Genomic DNA, 18,771 nt, shown 5'->3' on the forward strand with positions numbered 1-18,771 from the left:
GAGTCCTGGCTGTGTATGTGTGTGTGTGTGTGTGTGTGTGTGTGTGTGTGTGTGTGTGTGTGTGTGTGTGTGTGTGTGTGTGTGTGTGTGTGTGTGTGTGTGTGTGTGTGTGTGTGTGTGTGTCCTCTATACAGTATACCTGTGCCTCCAGCCTGCTGCGCTCCTGCTGTGTCTGGGTGGTCTGCTCCTGCTGCTCCTCCTTCAGGGTCTTGAGTTCGGCTCGGAGCTCGCCGGCCTCGCTGACGGCCACCTCGTATTTGCAGCGCAGGATCTCGGGCCCGTGGATGTCCAGCTCGTAGTAGTCGCCGTCCCCGTCCTCGCGGCTGTCACGCTCACGCTCGCTATCCAGGGCCGAGTGGCGCTCCTTACTGGCCTGCAGGGTAAGACCAGAAGTGTTATTAATTATTTATTAGATATACATTTAACAATTTAATACAGGATACTATATAATATATAATTTTGAAATCTATATTCCATAGAACAAGGCAGCTCAATGTGCTTTGCAGACACACTACACAATCTTGACATTACGAAAAATAAAAAGTATAATATAGTATCATAGTAACCTGCAGTCTCCTAATGGTATTACATGACTATGAAATTCTTTATTTTCTCGGTCTTCGGAAGAATTTCACCCTTGCCTTGGTTGTCAAATTTTCCATGACCCTCCTCTAGCGAGCTTCTAAACTTTGTCAACCCTCCCCACAACATCGTCAAAAAAATGCATGACCCTCCCATACTGACATCTTTTGACAAACGTTGACTGACAAACGTTGCTAATTAAATGATGAGAACAAAATATCCTCATGGTATTACATTACTAATTCTAAAGAGTAACATTGACCTGCAGTCTCCTCATGGCCCCCAGGTCCTGGTGCAGGCGTCCGTTAGCCTCCTGCTGCTCCGCTAGCGCCCCGCGCGCCCCCTCCAGCTGCTTCTGGGCCTCCTGCAGAGTGGTTAGCAGGGCCACCTTCTCACGCTCCACCTGGAGGAGAACAGGAGAGGAGCGGAGGAGGAACAGGAGAGGAGGAGGAGGAGGACATAGGAGATAGGAGAGTTATAAGGTGAGACGATTACAATATGCAGCATCAACAAACTGACTAGAAGAAGAGGACAGGAGAGACTGACACATCAGTGGCATCAACAAACTGATGAATTCATTGAATGCCAAGCCATTTTTTAATCATAAAACCCAGCAGGGTCAGAGCATTCTCAGCATTTTGGGTGTTTTTTCAAAACCCAATTTTTTTTTAATTCAACACCATACCATGAAAAAACACCAGACTAAAAAACAACCTAAATTGACGTGCTTCAGCATAATTGGTCCTGAGTGTTAGGACCCAAAAAGTCAAGCTTAAGCGTCATTGGCATCAAGTGGGTTAAAAGTGCTGATTCTCACGCTCCACACACTGTAGAGCGGGAGACAGGTGGAGAGTCAATGATACCGTATATCAACAAACCAATAGGAGGCAAGATTACGCTAAGGCATCCACCAGGTGATTAAGAGTGTTGCTCGATAGTAGGGTCACCTTGCCACGCTCCACCACCTGGTCAGTAGGGAACAGGTGAGACAGTGACACACCAACACCAACAAACAGTTTGAATGAACGTCAGAGTCACCTCAAGTAGGTGGCAAGATTACACGAACACATCAACAAACACATTAACGACAACGGAGTCACCTTCTCACACAGCACATGTGAGATGGGGAGCAGGTAAGAGGCAAGATTAGCAGCTAGCTAGCTACGCTAGGAGTGTTGGTGGACGGCAGAGCTATCTTCACAGATTCACACTTCATCTCGGTGAGGACACGAGGTTGCATCACATCATCAATACCAGGACCACCTTGTGCTATATAACACACACAATCACTGTATTTCAACATCAACTAGTTGATTAAGAGTGATGGCAGACAGTAGAGGCACCTAGGCTGACATAACACATATCCACTTTTTCATTCTCTGCTTATGCAGGGAGACAGGCACCAGCCCCAAAATGACGACTAAAGAACAACAACTTGCTTGCCCTTTCAGTTAACTACGTATGCCCTTGACATTATCAGTCTCCGTGACATCAAAAACTTTTATAAACACGTGGTGCTGTGCACAACACACACCTTCCAGGCAATCCGCAATTTGTTAACCATTGTCTATTTGACCCAATTCACGGCAGTCACTTTCGGTCAAGATTTGATGAGGTGTAATAACAGAAATGTTACAAAATCATATCCTTACCGGATGTCATAAAGATATCAAATGTAACACTTCCCTGTTGCTTCCTGGAGAATTGGCTATTTAATAGGACACTATGCTGCAAAGGAGCCTTTTAATCATCCACCAACTATTGAATATTCATCAACCTAAAGCAAGTGGTGTGCCATGATCCAGCCGTGAGGTGGATGGCTGCACAGTGGATTTGGTGCATCAGGAGTTCAATTCAGTTTTGTGAATGGGGCTTAGCAGTACTATAAATGCTGTGGCAGAGACACTGTTGATTACCTCTAGTAGTAGCTGGTAGCTAATCTTTTAGTTTAACCTTTATTTAACCAGGAAAAGACCCATTGAGATTAATAATCTCTTTTACAATGGCATCCTGGCGAAAATGCAGCAGAGAATCAATGATGCGATCAAGGACCTTCCTGGCTACACGTGTGAGCTAAAAGATACCACATGGATGAGGCAGATGTACCCTAGTGGTTAGGGAGGTGGTCGTAGGTTCAGGGGATTGCAGGTTCGAATCGAACCTTTACCTCTATGTATGACTGAAGAGCCCTTGAGCTAGTCATCCCACAATTTTTCCAGGGACTGTAACTGATATCCTGTAAATAACTTCAGATAAAAAAACATCAGCGTAATGTAAAGCAATGTAATGCAATGGATGGCATGGCAGTGGTGTTTAAGAAGGTAGAGAATGTGCGCACATCAGTGGTACAGGTGCTGGACAAAATAGAGTAACTGAAATAAATGATAGAAGTCCGCAACACTGTTAATGCTCCCAGTGATTTATTTGCACGACGTTTCGGACATTCAGGTTGCACTTGAAAAAGGACGAAGGTCCGAAACGTCGTGCAAATAAATCACTGGGAGCATTAACAGTGTTGCGGACTTCCATCATTTATTTCATGGCAGTGGTGTTTACCTGTAGCAGTTGCTGCTTGAGTTTCTGTATCTCGGAGATGTTGAGTTCGCTGAGCAGGTCGTCCACCAGGCTGGGCGCGGGCTTCTTGGGCGTGGACGAGCGGTTATCGAGCGCGGCGTGGCTGTCGGCCATCTTGGCCAGTCCGTTCTCGAAGCTGCGGATGACGTCGTCGTCGTTGTTGGGCTCCTCGGCGGCGGTGAGCTTCAGGCCGTCCAGCGAGACAGCGAGGAGAGAGTCGCCCAGCGTCATGTGCTGAGTCAACTCCTTCCGCAGTGCCGCCTGGAAACGTTTGAAACGTAGGAAAGTTTATTCAATTAACACAGAGACAGCATATATTAATGGCACTCATTGGCATATTTATCAACACCAATTATTTATGTTATCAGTAGTATGTTATCATTACGTCCTCGATTGTAAGTCGCTGGAAAGTTTGAAAGTGTATTCATTTAACACAGAGACAACATAAATTATAATACCACTTATTAGCATATACTAATAACACTTATTGTGTAAAAAAGTAGAGGGCTGGAGGGCTGCGGCGTTCAAGTGGTCAAACTGGTGGTGGTTAGAAGGTGCTCTTTGGCCAAGACGTAGAAAATATCAAAAAAAGGGCAAGACGGCAAGGCGCTCTTCTTAGATAAAACAACGCTTTATTGTAGAGTCTAGTTCATATTTGAACTTAATTAAAAAATACTGCCACTGCCAACATGTTTCAGCCCGCTACAGGGCCTTCATCGGGGCACAAGGTGAATCAAGCAGTGTGACCTTGTGCCCCGATGAAGGCCCTGTAGCGGGCCAAAACATGTTGGCAGTGGCAGTATTTTTTAATTATTTTAGTTCAAATATGAACTATCCCCTACAATAAAGCGGATTTATCTAAGAACAGTGCCTTGCCGTCCTGCCCCTTTTTTTAACACTTATTGTGTATTTGTGTATCGTGTGTTTCCTTCACACTTTGTGTCTGCAAGTGTAGTATGTTATTATTATGTCCTCGATTGTAAGTCGCTGGAAGGTTTAAAAGTTTATTCAACAGAGAGACTGCATATATTAATACCATTAATAGTGCCTATAAGATTATTTCCATCTTTAGTCCCTAGATAGGTTAATGGTCCCTAAGAAAACTAAAGCAAAAGGCAAGTGGCAGGTAGACATACTGCAGATGTAGTCTACTGCCAGCCAAAACACAACACACAACATTGTTAAATAAGTACCAGCAGAAGAATACACAGTTGTGTAGACAATTAATTAGGGGCCAAGCAGCGAAGCTGGCGAAGGCCCCTATAGTGTTAGCTGGTATTCTTACGATTATTATTATGTCACCATAATTCTCCTTAGCAAGTCAATGGCAGCCCATAGAACCGTAGGTAGGAAAATGCTGTAAATTGGCACACACATTAGGGACAGTCTCAGCATTACCCACAGCGATTTATAGGTCCCCAGTCCCAACACTCTAGCGCCACCAGCAGGTCAAAGTTGCAGGTACATTTCTGCTTGTAACTTTTGAACCGCTGGGCCGATTTTCATAAACTTGGTATCCCTGGACTCCTTGGGCCAAGACGAATCCAACGCACCCTATGACGTCATTTTCCGCCAGGATAGTTTTCCCGCCATTTTGAATTTTGTAAAATTCAATAAAAATGCTATTTTTTCGGCAATTTTTGACCAATTCACCCGAAATTCGGTATATAGTATCTCTGGACTGAGCTACACATGGGGTCTTCAGGAATATTGGATATCTTTTATCGTTTAGCCGTGAGAGCCAATCAAAATTGTCGTAAACGTGGCGAAACAGGAAGTGAGGTCATATCTCAGCAACCGTTTGTCGAATTGGGCAGGGATTTTGTACACACATAGTAGTCCATCCCATGACCTACCACAATAAAAATCAGAACCCCAGCTCAAACTCTGTAGCGCCACCAGCAGGTCAAAATTTAAGCTACATTTTTGCCTGTAGCTTTTAAACCATATGCACGATGTAAAATATATAATTATCACTAGAATCCTTGGGTCAAGCCGAATTCAACGCACTATATGAAGTTATGTCAACGCAGAAGGGAAATTCCGCCATTTTGAATTTTGTAAAATTCACTGTAAGTCTATGGTAGCCCATAGAACCATACATAGAAAAATGCTGTAAATTGGCACACATATTTGAGGCAGCATCAACATTACCCACAGCGAGTTATAGGTCCCCAGCCCCAATACTCTAGCGCCACCAGCAGGTGAAAGTCGCAGGTGCATTTCTGCTTGTAACTTTTGAACCGCTGGGCCAATGTTCATAAACCTGATATCCCTGGAATCCTTGGGCCACGACGAATCCAACGCACCCTATGACGTCATTTTCTGCCTGGATAGTTTTCCCGCCATTTTGAATTTTGTAAAAATGCAATAAAAATGCTATTTTTCCCGCAATTTTTGATAATTTCGCCCGAAATTCGGTATATTGTATCTCTGTACTGAGGTTTGTATGGGGTCTCAAGGAATATTAGATATCTTTAATCGTTTAGCCGTGACAGCCAATCAAAATTGTCGTAAAAGTGGCAAAACAGGAAGTGAGGTCATATCTCAGCAACCGTTTGTCGAATTAGGCTAGGATTTTTTACACACATAGTAGTCCATGCTCTGACCTACCACAAAGAAAATTATACCCCCAGCTAAAACTCTGTAGCGCCACCAACAGGTCAAATTTTTAGCTACATTTTTGCCTGTAGCTTTTACACCGTATGCCTAATTTTGAAAATAATACTATCACTAGAATCCTTGGGCCAAGCCGAATCCAACGCACTATATGACTTCATGTCAACTGGAAGAAAAAAGTATGCCATTTTGAATTTTGTGAAATTCAATAAAAATGCTACTTGTCCCACAATTTTGGTCAGAATGCCTTACAAAAGGGAACACTTCATCTTGGCACTGATTTGCTTTGGGGTATTCAAAGAATTTTTGATACCTCTTATCGTTTGAGGGTGACAGCCAATCAAAATTGTGGTAAAAATGGTGAAACAGGAAGTGAGGTCATACCTCAGCAATCGTTTGTCAAATTCTGTTTTCAAAATTTTTTGCAAACATACTAGTCCATCCCATGACCTCCCACAAAAAAATCCAGACCCCAAGCTCAAACTCTCTAGCGCCACCAACAGGTAACAGGAAGTGAGCTCATATCTCGGCAGCTCTTCAATGGATTCAAACTAAACTTGGTTCATGTGATCACACTCCCCTCCGAGGAATGCACACCAACATTGCCAACATTTTGGGCCAAAGGGGGCGCTGCAGCTCCTTTTGTTGCCGTGGCGACTTTGGCAACTTTACTGCTTGGCCCCGCATTGCTGCTTGCAGCTATATTTATTATTTGTATTGCTGTTGTTGTTGTTGTTGTTGTTGTTGTTGTTGTTATTATCATTATCATCATCAAATAGTGGTGACTGTCACCTTCTGCTCACGCTCTGTCTTCAGTGTCTCCAGGGCCTCGGCTAGCTGTCGCTCGCAGATCTCACGCAGACGTAGCGCCTCCTCCAATTGGCTGTTGAGGTACTGGCCCTCCTCCTCCAGGCGACGCAGCTCATGCTTTACACCCTCAAACTCCACCTGAGCGAGGCAGACATAATACAACACATTACAGGCATGTTACAAACTCCAGCTGATGGGACAGACATAATACAATAAAACACATTAAAGGCATGGTACTACTGAGGAAGGCAGACATAAGAAAATACAACACATTACAGGCATGTTACAAACTCAAGCTGACGGGACAGATATAATACAATAAAACACATTAAAGGCATGGTACTGAGGAAGGCAGACATAAGAAAATACAACACATTGCAGGCATGTTACAAACTCCAGCTGACAGGACAGACATAATACTATAAACACATTACAGGCATGTTACTGGCCCTCCTCAACCTCCAGTTGACGGGACAGACATACGTAATGCAACACATTAGAGGAATGTTACTGAGGGGGATAGAGAGGGGGAACAGAGACCAGAAATGGAACAGAACAGACCCAACAGGGAAGGAGAGGGGTGATAGAGAGAGGATAGAGGACTGACACAACAGGGATATGAAGGGGGTTAGAGAGAGGAGAGAGCAGACAAACCATGGGGAGAGAGAGAGAGGGAGAGAGGAGGTGAGGACAGAGGAGACATAACAGGGATGGAGAGGGGGGATGGAGAGAAGAGCTGGTACTCCTCCAGCTAATGCAGCTTGTTATTCACACCCTCAAGCTCTAGGGACAGAAAGGGGCTGTTATTGATCTGTCCTTGCTTTTAACCTTGAGGCTTGTTTCTGCAGGGTGATGTTACCAGCGACGTTCGAAAGAGAACCTAGAAAAGGTCCTACTGACCTGTCCTTGTTTGATCACAAATACTTGGTTCATACTGACCTGTCATTGTTAATATTACTACTGACCTGTCCTTGCTTTAGCAGTGAGACTTGTTTCTGCAGGGTGATGTTGTGTAATGTAATACTGACATGTCCCTGCCAGACTAGAGGTCGGCTAATACTAGAGGACATACTGACCTGCCCTTGGTTTAGTAGAGAGACTTGTTTCTAATACTCACCTGTCCTTGTTTGAGAAGTGAGACTTGCTTATATTAATAAAGACCTGTCCTTGCTTTAGCAGGGATGCTTGTTTCTGCAGCATGATGTTACTACACATCTGTACTTGCTTGCGCAGTGAGACTTGTGCTTATTAATACTGATCTGTCCTTGTTTGAGCAGGGACACGTTTTTGATATTATTACTGACCTGTCCTTGCTTGAGCAGTGAGACTTGATTCTGTAGGGTGATATTACACTAATACTGACCTGTCCTTGCTTGAGCAGTGAGACTTGTTTCTGTAGGGTGATATTACACTAATACTGACCTGTCCTTGGTTGAGCAGTGAGACTTGTTTCTGTAGGGTGATATTACACTAATACTGACCTGTCCTTGCTTGAGCAGTGAGACTTGTTTCTGCAGTGTGATGTTCTCCTCCTCCAGCTCGGTGTAGTCCTGCAGCAGCCGCGCCTCTCGGATCTTATACTCTCGCACGTCGTCACGGAGACGAGCCCTCTGGAGCTCCACCATCTCGTTACTCTGTAAAACAAACATACAAATACGACGCCTTGTTACTAGTGGTGTGGATCGGCACTGCCCTCACGATCCGATTCGATCACGATTCGGGAGGTAGTAGATCCGATTCGATTCGATTCTATTAGATCCAATCCGATTCGATTCAATTCTACAATGCATTACATTTCTACTGAACGCAAAGCAAATGTTCAGCCATGATGAGGAAATACAAGTAGTCAGATACTGAGCAACAATTTGTTGGCTGTTTTCTGTATCAGTCTGTATCAGTCTTGCAATGTTTTGAAGTGTTTTTATTTAATTTAACATTCATTTGCTCCCGAAATATCCATGGAAGTAATTGAAACTTTAAAAAATTGCCGGATTGATTCTGGAACTTGCCGGATCTGGATCTGGATCGTCCATGCCCCGGATCGATTCGGATCGCCGAATCGATCATTGTTGACACCACTACTTGTTACTGTGTGGCTGGCATATTAAAGACCATTTCATGCAAGATACAGATTACTAAGTTCCCAAATCCCCAAGCACAGCCAAATGTACTTTGGTGTTGAGTGCTGGTGAATTACACGTTCACAATGGATAGTTAAGAAAAGATAAATTGTGTGCAGTGATTCACATTTTTTTAATTTAAGTATTGTCAATCAAATTTGTCAACTTTATTTATTGACTATTGATGTACGCAACCAGTTTTTATAATAATAAAAACATCAGTAAAAGCACCTTTTCAAAGTAACAGTTCAGTTCAGCAGTACATTCCCAAGTTGTTTCATCTCATGTTCATGTGGTTTGTAATAGGAAGCAGCTCCATGCATTACATTATACTGGCATATGGCTGAGCTACAGATCTAACGCTATTCTTGCATGTCAGTCAGTGAGTGAGTTGCACAGTATATAATTTATGGTGCAACCACTTAATGGCACATCTTTCAGAGACAGAGTCGCAAGGCAGCCTCTGGCAATGCACTGCTGCCAGGAGAAGAGTGCACTGGATGTTTGGTGTGCAGGCTCTGGATGGCTCTGACCTAGATGTGAGGGAGTTCGTCAGGCGAGGCGTGTTTCAGCCAAACACATCATCATGTGACTGCCTGCCTTGGAATGAGGTCAGCAAATCTTAGGCCTGTTCACTGTCTTTAATATGACTTGTAGCCCAAAGCTAATTTATCTCACGAGTCAGTTCACTTTTTTGAGAAGTCCATTTAAATAGTCTGCTATTTTTATTCACACACGGTTAAAAATATGTATACTTCAGCATAAAATGGAAGGGAAAATACGTATTCCTTAGCATTTATCAGAATGGTTACTGAAATGTGATTATACCATTATTTAATTTGGGCCATTATAACTGGGTCTAAAAATAAACAAAAGCCTCAACAGATCAATAAGAAAACATCCTGTCGGAAGTCAGAAAAAACGTACTAGCCAGGGGCGTGATTTGACCCTTAACCCCAAACTAACGTCTCCACATTCCCAAAATGCCTTTGGAGGAAATGACAAGCAAGTGGCATGCTGTGGTTGTGTATTGCTCAAGCCTGCCTGTTTGCATAAAGGTTATCGGTGATGAATCAGCTCCATCTGAATGAGTGATGAGCATCCAGGAATGGATTATGATGGGGGCCTACCGGGCCCATACCCAGGGGCCCAAGAGTCAAGGGGGCCCTGAAGCCCAAGCCTCTACATTTCCATTCTCATGTTGCATTAAAATTTCACTTTTAAGCTGTATTTTTTTTCTCCCGAAACCCTAACAATATAGGATCTCTTACATCTGGCATAAAACCCTTAATCTTGTAAAGGAGTAACACCCATGAAGGGGGGTTTTTCGTGTTGTCTGGCCAAGGGGCCCATGGAGTCATGATCCATCCTGTGAGCATCTGAGCTCACTATGGGTCCCCCACCACTCACACTTCCTCTCTACACAGAGCTTCCTCATTCATAAACGCAACCAGACACACATTCACAATGTCCATAACACACTGGAATCTCCCGTAGTGCTATCTTGCCTCGCCTGGTCACAGTCTTACACAACGTTTCAGTTATTGTCCCTATCTTATCTATTCAGGAGCATAAGGCTAGTCTTCTCGATGAGTTAAGTTTGCTGACTCATGGCGTGAGGCAGAAGTATGGCATTGTGCATAACATCGATGTGGGCAGAGGTGGCCTAGTGGTTAAGGAGAAGGGCTTTATATCAGGGCGCTGCAGTTTCAATCCCCACCCTTACCACTCCCTACATTATTCCATGGCTGTAGAGCCCTTGAGCAAGGCACTAATATCATCATTGCTCCAGGGACTGGAACCAATACCCTGTATCGACAGTAAATCGCTTTGGAAACTCTCCTGTACACAATGGTGTCCTGAAAATCGTTTTCTAAGTGATTATGGCTGGATGGTTGACAGTGAGGTAATACCACACGTGTCTTCTCGGGGCTCCATATGGTGAAACAAGGGGACTAATTCAAGCAAGATGGTGGTCTGGCCTGCGACGCTTGTCCGTGGGCATTCATGACTCACCAACACACACAGACACCCATTCATTCCACAGGAATTTATGACATAAGCAGGGTCCAATGATTCAGTCAGCACACTTCCTTTATCAGCCCGTTATGGCACCCTGTGGCGATTATTTCCTGCAGTGTTATGACTTAGTGATGTCATTAAAAGGCCAGGAACAAGGCTGTGAGTAGGAACAGCACACCCAGCTGTGTTTCCAGCCATACTGTAGGACCACTTCCCCATCGAAGGCTAACAACTCTCCTCCACTCACCTCTCTGCTCTCCTCCACCCACCTCCCTGCCCTCCTGTACCCACCTCCCTCAGCTCCATGCTGACCTGCACGCCATTCTGCCCTCCTCCACCCACCTCTCTGCTCTCCTCCACCCACCTCTCTGCTCTCCTCCACCCACCTTTCTGCGCTCCTCCACCCACCTTTCTTCACCATCTACACACTCTGTCCTCCTGTGCCCAGCTTCCTTCACCATCTCCAGTCCCCCTTCTCCCTTTCTGAGCTCCAGTCATGCTGCCCAGTCTGCCTGCCCTCTTTCACCCACCTCCCTACTACCTCTGTCCCTCTGCCCTCCTATATCCACCTCTCTGCCCGCTGTACCCACCTTCCTAAGCTCCAGAGCCTCTACCCTCTTGTACCCCCTCATCTAGCCTTTGCCCACCTTTCTGCCCTACCGGGTGATTCTCACGAAGCTAAAAAAATCAATGGCAATGAGGTTTTAATGGTTAAATATGACAGGGATTCTTTTGATAATATACATTACTGTAGAGCAAGACGTGTACTTTCTGGCACACTAGTTCATTTTAAAAAATGATATTTTTATTTTCTGCTTTTTATGCATTTTATAGGCAAATTCTCATTACCGAAATGTGTCCCGACCAAAATTTCTGGTCTTTGAATTAGGTTAAAACATAATAAAAAAATTAAAAATACGTAAATGACACTACAAGAGCGTTGGTCTATGTCTGAAGTTTCATTAAGTGTTCCTTGTTGGCAAATTAAATAATGAACACTAATGAATATTTCAAGAAAAGATCGTGTCCCCAAGTTTTTCTTCTCATTACCGCAATATATTTCAGAGCTACAATTAAAAGCCATCAGAATTTCAATATGAGCTGAAACTACCTACAATTGATGTGTCCACAAGAAGATTCAAGATGGCTACATGATTAGTCAGCCTTATTGTTTGTGCCTGTAAAATGTCACAATTTGTCTCAAAAATATGCAAATACGACAAAAGTGGTTCTCATTACCGAAATTAGTCAATATTTCAAAATGAAAAAGATTTTTTCATTTTAAACTTGCTTGGTAATAGGGTATATCCTTTTCAGAATTCAACAATGGTCATGAATTAGCTATGTCATAATTACTCAAGTTACAGTTAGCATTATTGTGCTGAGCCATCTCATTACCGCAATACACATTCTCATTACCGCAATGTTTTAAGTACCTTTCGGTAATGAGGATTGTCAATTTCGGTAATGAGACTCTATGGTGATTTACATTTAGAATATATTTTCATGACATATATCCATTTCGCTTTTTATTTATTTACATTTTTAAACATGCAACTGCAACCTTAAATACAAATTATATTTTTGCAGTATAAATATTGTCACTATGTCACTTAACACTTTCATCAAGTGCTTTAACTATAATTAAGTGACATCGCATCCATTTCGGGTTAAAATATGCAATTGTATTGAATCAATATTCGAAATACAATATTGTAAGTAAACAAAGCAAAAGTAAATGCCTAACATATGCAATAGCTCTAATGGGGGTTTGTCTGTAAAAGTGAGCATCTCCCTATACATTACATAAGCTAAATTGAGTGGTCATACAGGTGTTGTTCATAGACCATTTTTTCTGTTCTCATCCTTTCTGGCAAATGTTGTGGTGACATTTATATTTTGTCCCACCCTTGGAAGAACAACAATCGACTATGGGCCAGAAACCCTGTTGTGAAAGTTCATTGAGAGCAAGTAGCAACTTAATTCTTGCTCATATGCCAATCCATGAATCAATATTCCACCCTCGAAATGTGGTCCTTTGATGCAAAAAAAATAATCAAACTGCCTGATGTCACCCAATGCAAAGGCAAGGGCAAACAAAGAACCCAGCACTCGCAGTGAAGTTGGCAGATTGCGTAGATGGCAAAAAGGGAACAAGTTGGGAGACAAAATCGACTCACTTCAAGTCCATGTGCTTTTCCAGAAATTGACAGATTTTTTTGCTTCCTGTGTTTGGTTGTCATACCCTAGTGGGTTTGAGTATTTAAGTACCCTTTACTAACTTGACTTCCTTCCAAAATCTAAGTTTTGGATCCAATTTGATCTTTGTTAAAGGGTGGCACAAAAGGCTTGGCATTTGAAATAGCAGTGAATAGGCCTATTTAGCGAATTCAGCGAGAAGTATTAGTTTTTAGAATATTTCAATCAAAACTAGTAAGAAGAATCATTTGGAGGAATGCTCTAGTTACCTTTCCCAAATTAGAAACTCCTCATGCATGTTTTTTGCAGCCTTTAGGAAGGTTTCAGCCCCCATACTCTGATCCTTAAGCCATGCTCAAACACCCATGTACCCATCTTTTAGTCATGCTGTGAGTTCTTGATGTCCTGGGTAAGTGGAAAGGTAACGGGATCAAAACAGCCTCAAAATGCACTTTGCACTGATTTAGCTGAAAATGCCCATTAACAGCAATTCAAAATTCCAAGTCTATTGTGCCACCTTTTGACAAGTATCAAACATGCTAGAAAATGAAAAGGAAGTTAAGGTAGTTCAAAGGAACAATACTGCAAGAGAAGAGCAGGATTTTGCAACGTTTTAATTTTGTTTTTCATGCACCCTATACTAATTATGGGCATGTCTGATATTGTCCTGAAAACCAACACTTTTTCTTTTTAAAAAATGTGAGTGAAGTGAAAGCCCACTTGGGAAACTACAACTCCCATCGTCATGATCCAGCACACCACAGCACACACATGAACACTGCACATTGCACACAAGAATGGTAGTTATGCCTCATACCCAATAGCGCCCGAACGGGAACAGTACCATGCTCAGGGTACCTCGGTCATGGAGGAGGATGGGGGAGATCACTGGCGGGTCAGGAATCGGGAGTCTGATCCCATGACTGCCATTAGTGTGCAATGTGCAACTCAAACAGTTAGTGGTGTTCAGTGATATTTCATAACACATAACGTTCATAGTGAATTCCGGCTTTGGTCCGGACAGTATTATGGTGATACTGTACCGAAAATGTACCGAACTGTGACCCTAAAATCAAGGTGTACCGAACCGGCATACCATACAACCTACTCTAGTCATCTCCTGTTCCTTCTACTTCCTACTTCCTAGTTGCCGGTGCGCGCCGAGTCAGAAAAAAAGTCCAGTGCACGACCTCGCACTGCGACATGATTTCCCTTCTCATAACAGATTTAGATTTCTGGTCCACTATAGATTTTTGGCTGGAGAGATCAGTGGTGAGTTGTGATATCATATTCAGGGTGGGGATGAGGAGTGGGATGTATGCGCTTCATTGGGGTCATCAGGTGGCTACCCTCCGGTGTTTTGATGATGGACGAACTATAACTATAACTATAAAGGGCAGTCATGGGTGAGCGGTTAGGGCGTCAGACTTGCATCCCAGAGGTTGCCGGTTCGACTCCTGACCCGCCAGGTTGGTGAGGGGAGTAATCAACCAGTGCTCTCCCCCATCCTCCTCCATGACTGAGGTACCCTGAGCATGGTACCGTCCCACCGCACTGCTCCCCATGGGGCGCCACTGAGGGCTGCCCCCTTGCACGGGTGAGGCATAAATGCAATTTCGTTGTGTGCAGTGTGCAGTGTTCACTTGTAGAGTTCACAGTGTTCACGCTGTAGAGTGCTGTGTCACAATGACAATGGGAGTTGGAGTTTCCCAATGGGCTTTCTTAACTTCAGAGTGCACCCCTTGGCCTTCACCCCTTGTACTATGATGTTACTTTGGTGCCCAGGAGGGGCCTCGCCTATTCACCTACTGCAGGGGTGGGGAGCCTTTTTCATTCGAGGGGCCTCTTCAAATTCATCCGAGGGCCGTAAAAGTTCTCAGAGAGCCGTACTAATAAAACAAATTAGGATTTCCCCCAGCACTTTAGGCCTATATTGAAGGCAGCCACCTTTAAAACAGACCCCACCTTCTCTAGTTCCCCTGAATATAACTTAATTGTATTGCAAATGTATTTTCTAAGATTCTTTACAAAATGTGTCATATTTGGCTGGGTTAAGTCTTGAATCCCAATATCCTTCAGTAGCTTAATGAATGGTTTTATATAGAATATATTTATCATCTTATTAGGTGTCATTTGATTAGTTCTGCCCTGGAGGCTCTGTCGTTGTGCTAATAATAATAACAAATAACACATAATTTACTAATATTTGGCTTTAGTTCAATTTATTTCTCCTTATTCTCATTACCGAAAACTCATTCTCATTACCGAAACATATCCCTCATTACCGAAATGAGCACTTAATTGGAAAAAAAAGTACTAAAGGAAAACTGTATTCATGTATATTTTTTATGAACACAGTACCTTTCATGTTTCTTTCACTTCAGTATATTTTTGGACCGAAATTGTAGGTTTTCACTGATGTATTCTAAAATTAAAGAGGAAAACAAATGATCCTATTGCGGTAATGAGGTAAAATGGTAAAATTCTTAACTAAAATAATAAGAAAAAAAACTTTTTTGAGTGTTTTATGTAGCCCCTAGTACAACTATCAATATTCAATGAACACAACTGCTAGAACAATTAAGTGTCCTAATACATTTCATGAAAGAAAAAAATTGCGGTAATGAGCATTTTAGCAGACATGGACCTATAAAACGTTAAAAAATGTGTTTTAAAAAGTTGTCAGGTAAGTTGATATTATTGTGCTTAGTAACTGTACACTTTGATGTAACTGATTCAAAAAGAAATTCAACCAAAAAAGCATTTTGAAAAAATGGTTGTCAAAACACCTTTGTTGCACGTTTCGTGAGAATCACCCTCCTATACCCACCTCTCTACCCTATACCTCTCTGAGCTCCAGGGTCATGCTAGGGAATCTATACCAACCTCCCTGAGCTCCAGTACCCACATCTCTGTCCTGATCCCACCTCTCTGCCCTCCTATAACCACATCTCTGTCTTCTTACCCCCCGCCCCCCAACCCTCTGTTCTTTTATCCTGCACTCCTCTCTCTGCCCACCTGTACCCACCTCTCTGTCTTCTTAAGTTACCCCCCCCAACCCCTTCTTTTATCCTGCACCCCTCTCTCTGCCCTCCTGTACCCACCTCTATGAGCTCCAGGGCCATGCTAGCAAGTCTATACCCACCTCTCTGAGCTCCTATACCCACCTCCCTACATCCTCTCTGCTCTTATTCACCCACCTCCTTACCCTCCTCCACCCACCTCCTTACCCTCCTCCACCCACCTCTCTGACCCCTGTACCAACCTGTACCCACCTCTCTGCCCCCTGTACCATCTCCCTGAGCTCCAGGGCTATGTCTCAACCTCTCTACCCTCCTATACCTGCCTCTCTCCCCTGTACCCACCTCTCTGCCCCCTTATCTTATACCCACCTCTCTGAGCTCCAGGGCCATGCTGGCCAGCCTGTCATTCTCTGCGCGGGTGTTGCTCAGGTCATTCTTGGTCTGCCGCAGCTCGTTCTGCAGCTCCTGTACGCGCTGCTCATAGTAGGCCTCCTTAGACGCTGACTCCAGGATCAGGGACTCCTCTCGACTCTCCCCGTCCGCAGCCACCTTTCTGTGGGCAGAGTAGGCCTGACCGAACGCCTGGGGATGAGGGGGATAGATAGATGGAGGGAAGGATGGAGAGAAGGTAGAGGGGAGATGTAGAGAGAAGAGACAGGGGGAGATGGAAGGATGGAGAGAAAGAGAGAGCGAGTTGGATGGACAGAAACAGAGAAGAGAAAGATGACAGAGAGACAGGGGGGGGGGAGAAATGGAGGAGAGGCAGAGAAATGACAATTATTATTTATAATTTATAAATTATTATTTTGCATCAGTATGGTCTCAATATTATAGAAACCATGGGTCCGCTGAAAGACAATACATTTGGACCCATTGCCTTCGTCTGGTCACTTTCATACATTTCCGAGCATAGTGCTGTATACATTTTCTATTTCTGCAACTGGCGACTGTCTGATGCTTTTGTCTGGCTCCTGTATGATTATTGTGTTTGGACACGTGCATCCTCTTGCATGCAAACAGCTGAAAGAGACCATGAGGAAACCTACTTTTGCTACATTGTCAGTCAGTAATGGCACTTCCTCCATGTTGTCCCAACACTGAAAGGCCCTTGATCAGGGCACCTTACGTCTGATGGCAAAGTATTACCTTCACTTTAATTTCTAAATCTGAACAAAGTGCGCCGGTGGCTGCTAGGTGTCCAAGCAGAGCGGGAGGGATGGGGGGTATCGCCTTTCAAATTCGCAAATAGCAAAGTGACCTTCAGGTTCGCATCAAAATGCTCTGCGTAGGTGTGGAATGGATGATGTAACTGAATCTGGAAACAGAATACAGTGCAGTGCAGCACTGCAGCTCTGCTCTGCTCTCCCTGTCTCGCTCTACTGCGCTTCCCTTTGTCTCGCACAACTGCCACTTTCTTAACCCAGTAAGACACAGACCCGGTTTTAAATTCGCTGTTACCAGAATAGCAATGACCAAGTCATAATGTAACGTATTACCAAAGGCCCTTTATACTGTCACAGTGGTGTAGTTCTGTGGTAGTAAACGGTTTTCAGAGACTATTATATTGTTGCACGGGTGGAACAGCGCACATGAAGGGACTACCACTTGCAAATGGACAGAATGGAAGAACATAGCCATTTATGCAACCTGATTGATGCATTTTTATTGTTTTTTTGTTGTTGTTTTTAACAGTTATTGATAGATTCACACCTCTCCTCACCAAATCCTAACATGGGTGTTAATACAGAGAGCAGGAAGCAGGTGGGAAAACAAACAGGAAATGTGGTGTGAGGAAAATAAAGGCAGAGCTGTTTCCATTTAAAGGATGTGTGTACTATTTATTAACTCATTTGCAAAACAAAATAGCCCAATAAAAGTGCATGGTTAAGCATTAGGGTGCTTATCTTGTGGTTCATAGCCTCTTAATACAGATGGGCCTGTCGACGGGCCAGGGCCTATTCACTCTTGGCTGAAAATACTCAACTTCATCATAACAACATTGCTACGACAATGCTGGGAGTCTTATAACCGATTAAGACTTGGGCATTACCATTTCGGTAACAATAAGGTTATAACAGAGTCTCTGCGCTAAGGGGTTAAAAGAAATAAAAAACCTCACACATTAGAATGTCAAACATCTGAACGTCACACATCTGCCGTATGGCGCCGCTCACTTCACGTCAGCTGGCGGTGTAAGGATAATTTGGCCAACTGTTGTACAGTAACCTACAAACACGGTGCCCGTTGCCGGCCGATGCTACTAATAGATTAATGCTAATGCAGTGTCAGAGGTGCGGGTCGGGACGTCAGGTTTCCTCATTGGGGAATGGCAAGAAGCCCTGGGAAGAGACAACGCCAAGACACGTGATGGATACACAAGCAAGATTTGGCTGCTTCACCGGAAACACGATTATCACACCCACTATACACACACACAGACACAGACACACACACAGACACACACACACACACACAGACACACACACACAGACACACACACAAACACACACGCAAACGCACGCACACACACAAACCACTCTGACACACACACACACACACACACACACACACACACACACACACACACACACACACACACACACACACACACACACACACACACACACACACACACACACACACACACACACACACCAATGTGGATATATACATAGGGTATGTTCTAAGGACAGGGAAAGAAAGGCAGGAAGTGTATGAGATAAGTTTCTACGTATGCTAAAAATACAACATAAAGTTGAAGTGATATATCAATGCAGATGTGACACAACAATTAAAGGAAAACAGGCTGTGTTGTGAAATTG

The 18,771-nt window shown here is 43.7% G+C and overlaps 1 protein-coding gene across 2 annotated transcripts in view; it reads right to left on the reverse strand.

Moving 5' to 3' along the window:
* Nucleotides 1-18,771, reverse strand: part of bicd2 (bicaudal D homolog 2 (Drosophila)) — a 41,832-nt gene that overhangs the window by 7,678 nt on the left and 15,383 nt on the right. For both annotated transcript variants that reach the window (XM_063215324.1, XM_063215325.1), the window contains exons 2-7: nucleotides 16,319-16,531; nucleotides 8,067-8,219; nucleotides 6,568-6,723; nucleotides 3,139-3,417; nucleotides 845-985; nucleotides 140-373 (exon numbers count right to left, since the gene is read on the reverse strand). In XM_063215324.1, the coding sequence (XP_063071394.1) occupies nucleotides 140-373; nucleotides 845-985; nucleotides 3,139-3,417; nucleotides 6,568-6,723; nucleotides 8,067-8,219; nucleotides 16,319-16,531 (1,176 nt within the window). The remainder of the gene's footprint in view (nucleotides 1-139; nucleotides 374-844; nucleotides 986-3,138; nucleotides 3,418-6,567; nucleotides 6,724-8,066; nucleotides 8,220-16,318; nucleotides 16,532-18,771) is intronic.

The sequence above is a fragment of the Engraulis encrasicolus genome, chromosome 14 (assembly GCF_034702125.1).
Source record: "Engraulis encrasicolus isolate BLACKSEA-1 chromosome 14, IST_EnEncr_1.0, whole genome shotgun sequence".
NCBI lineage: Eukaryota > Metazoa > Chordata > Actinopteri > Clupeiformes > Engraulidae > Engraulis > Engraulis encrasicolus.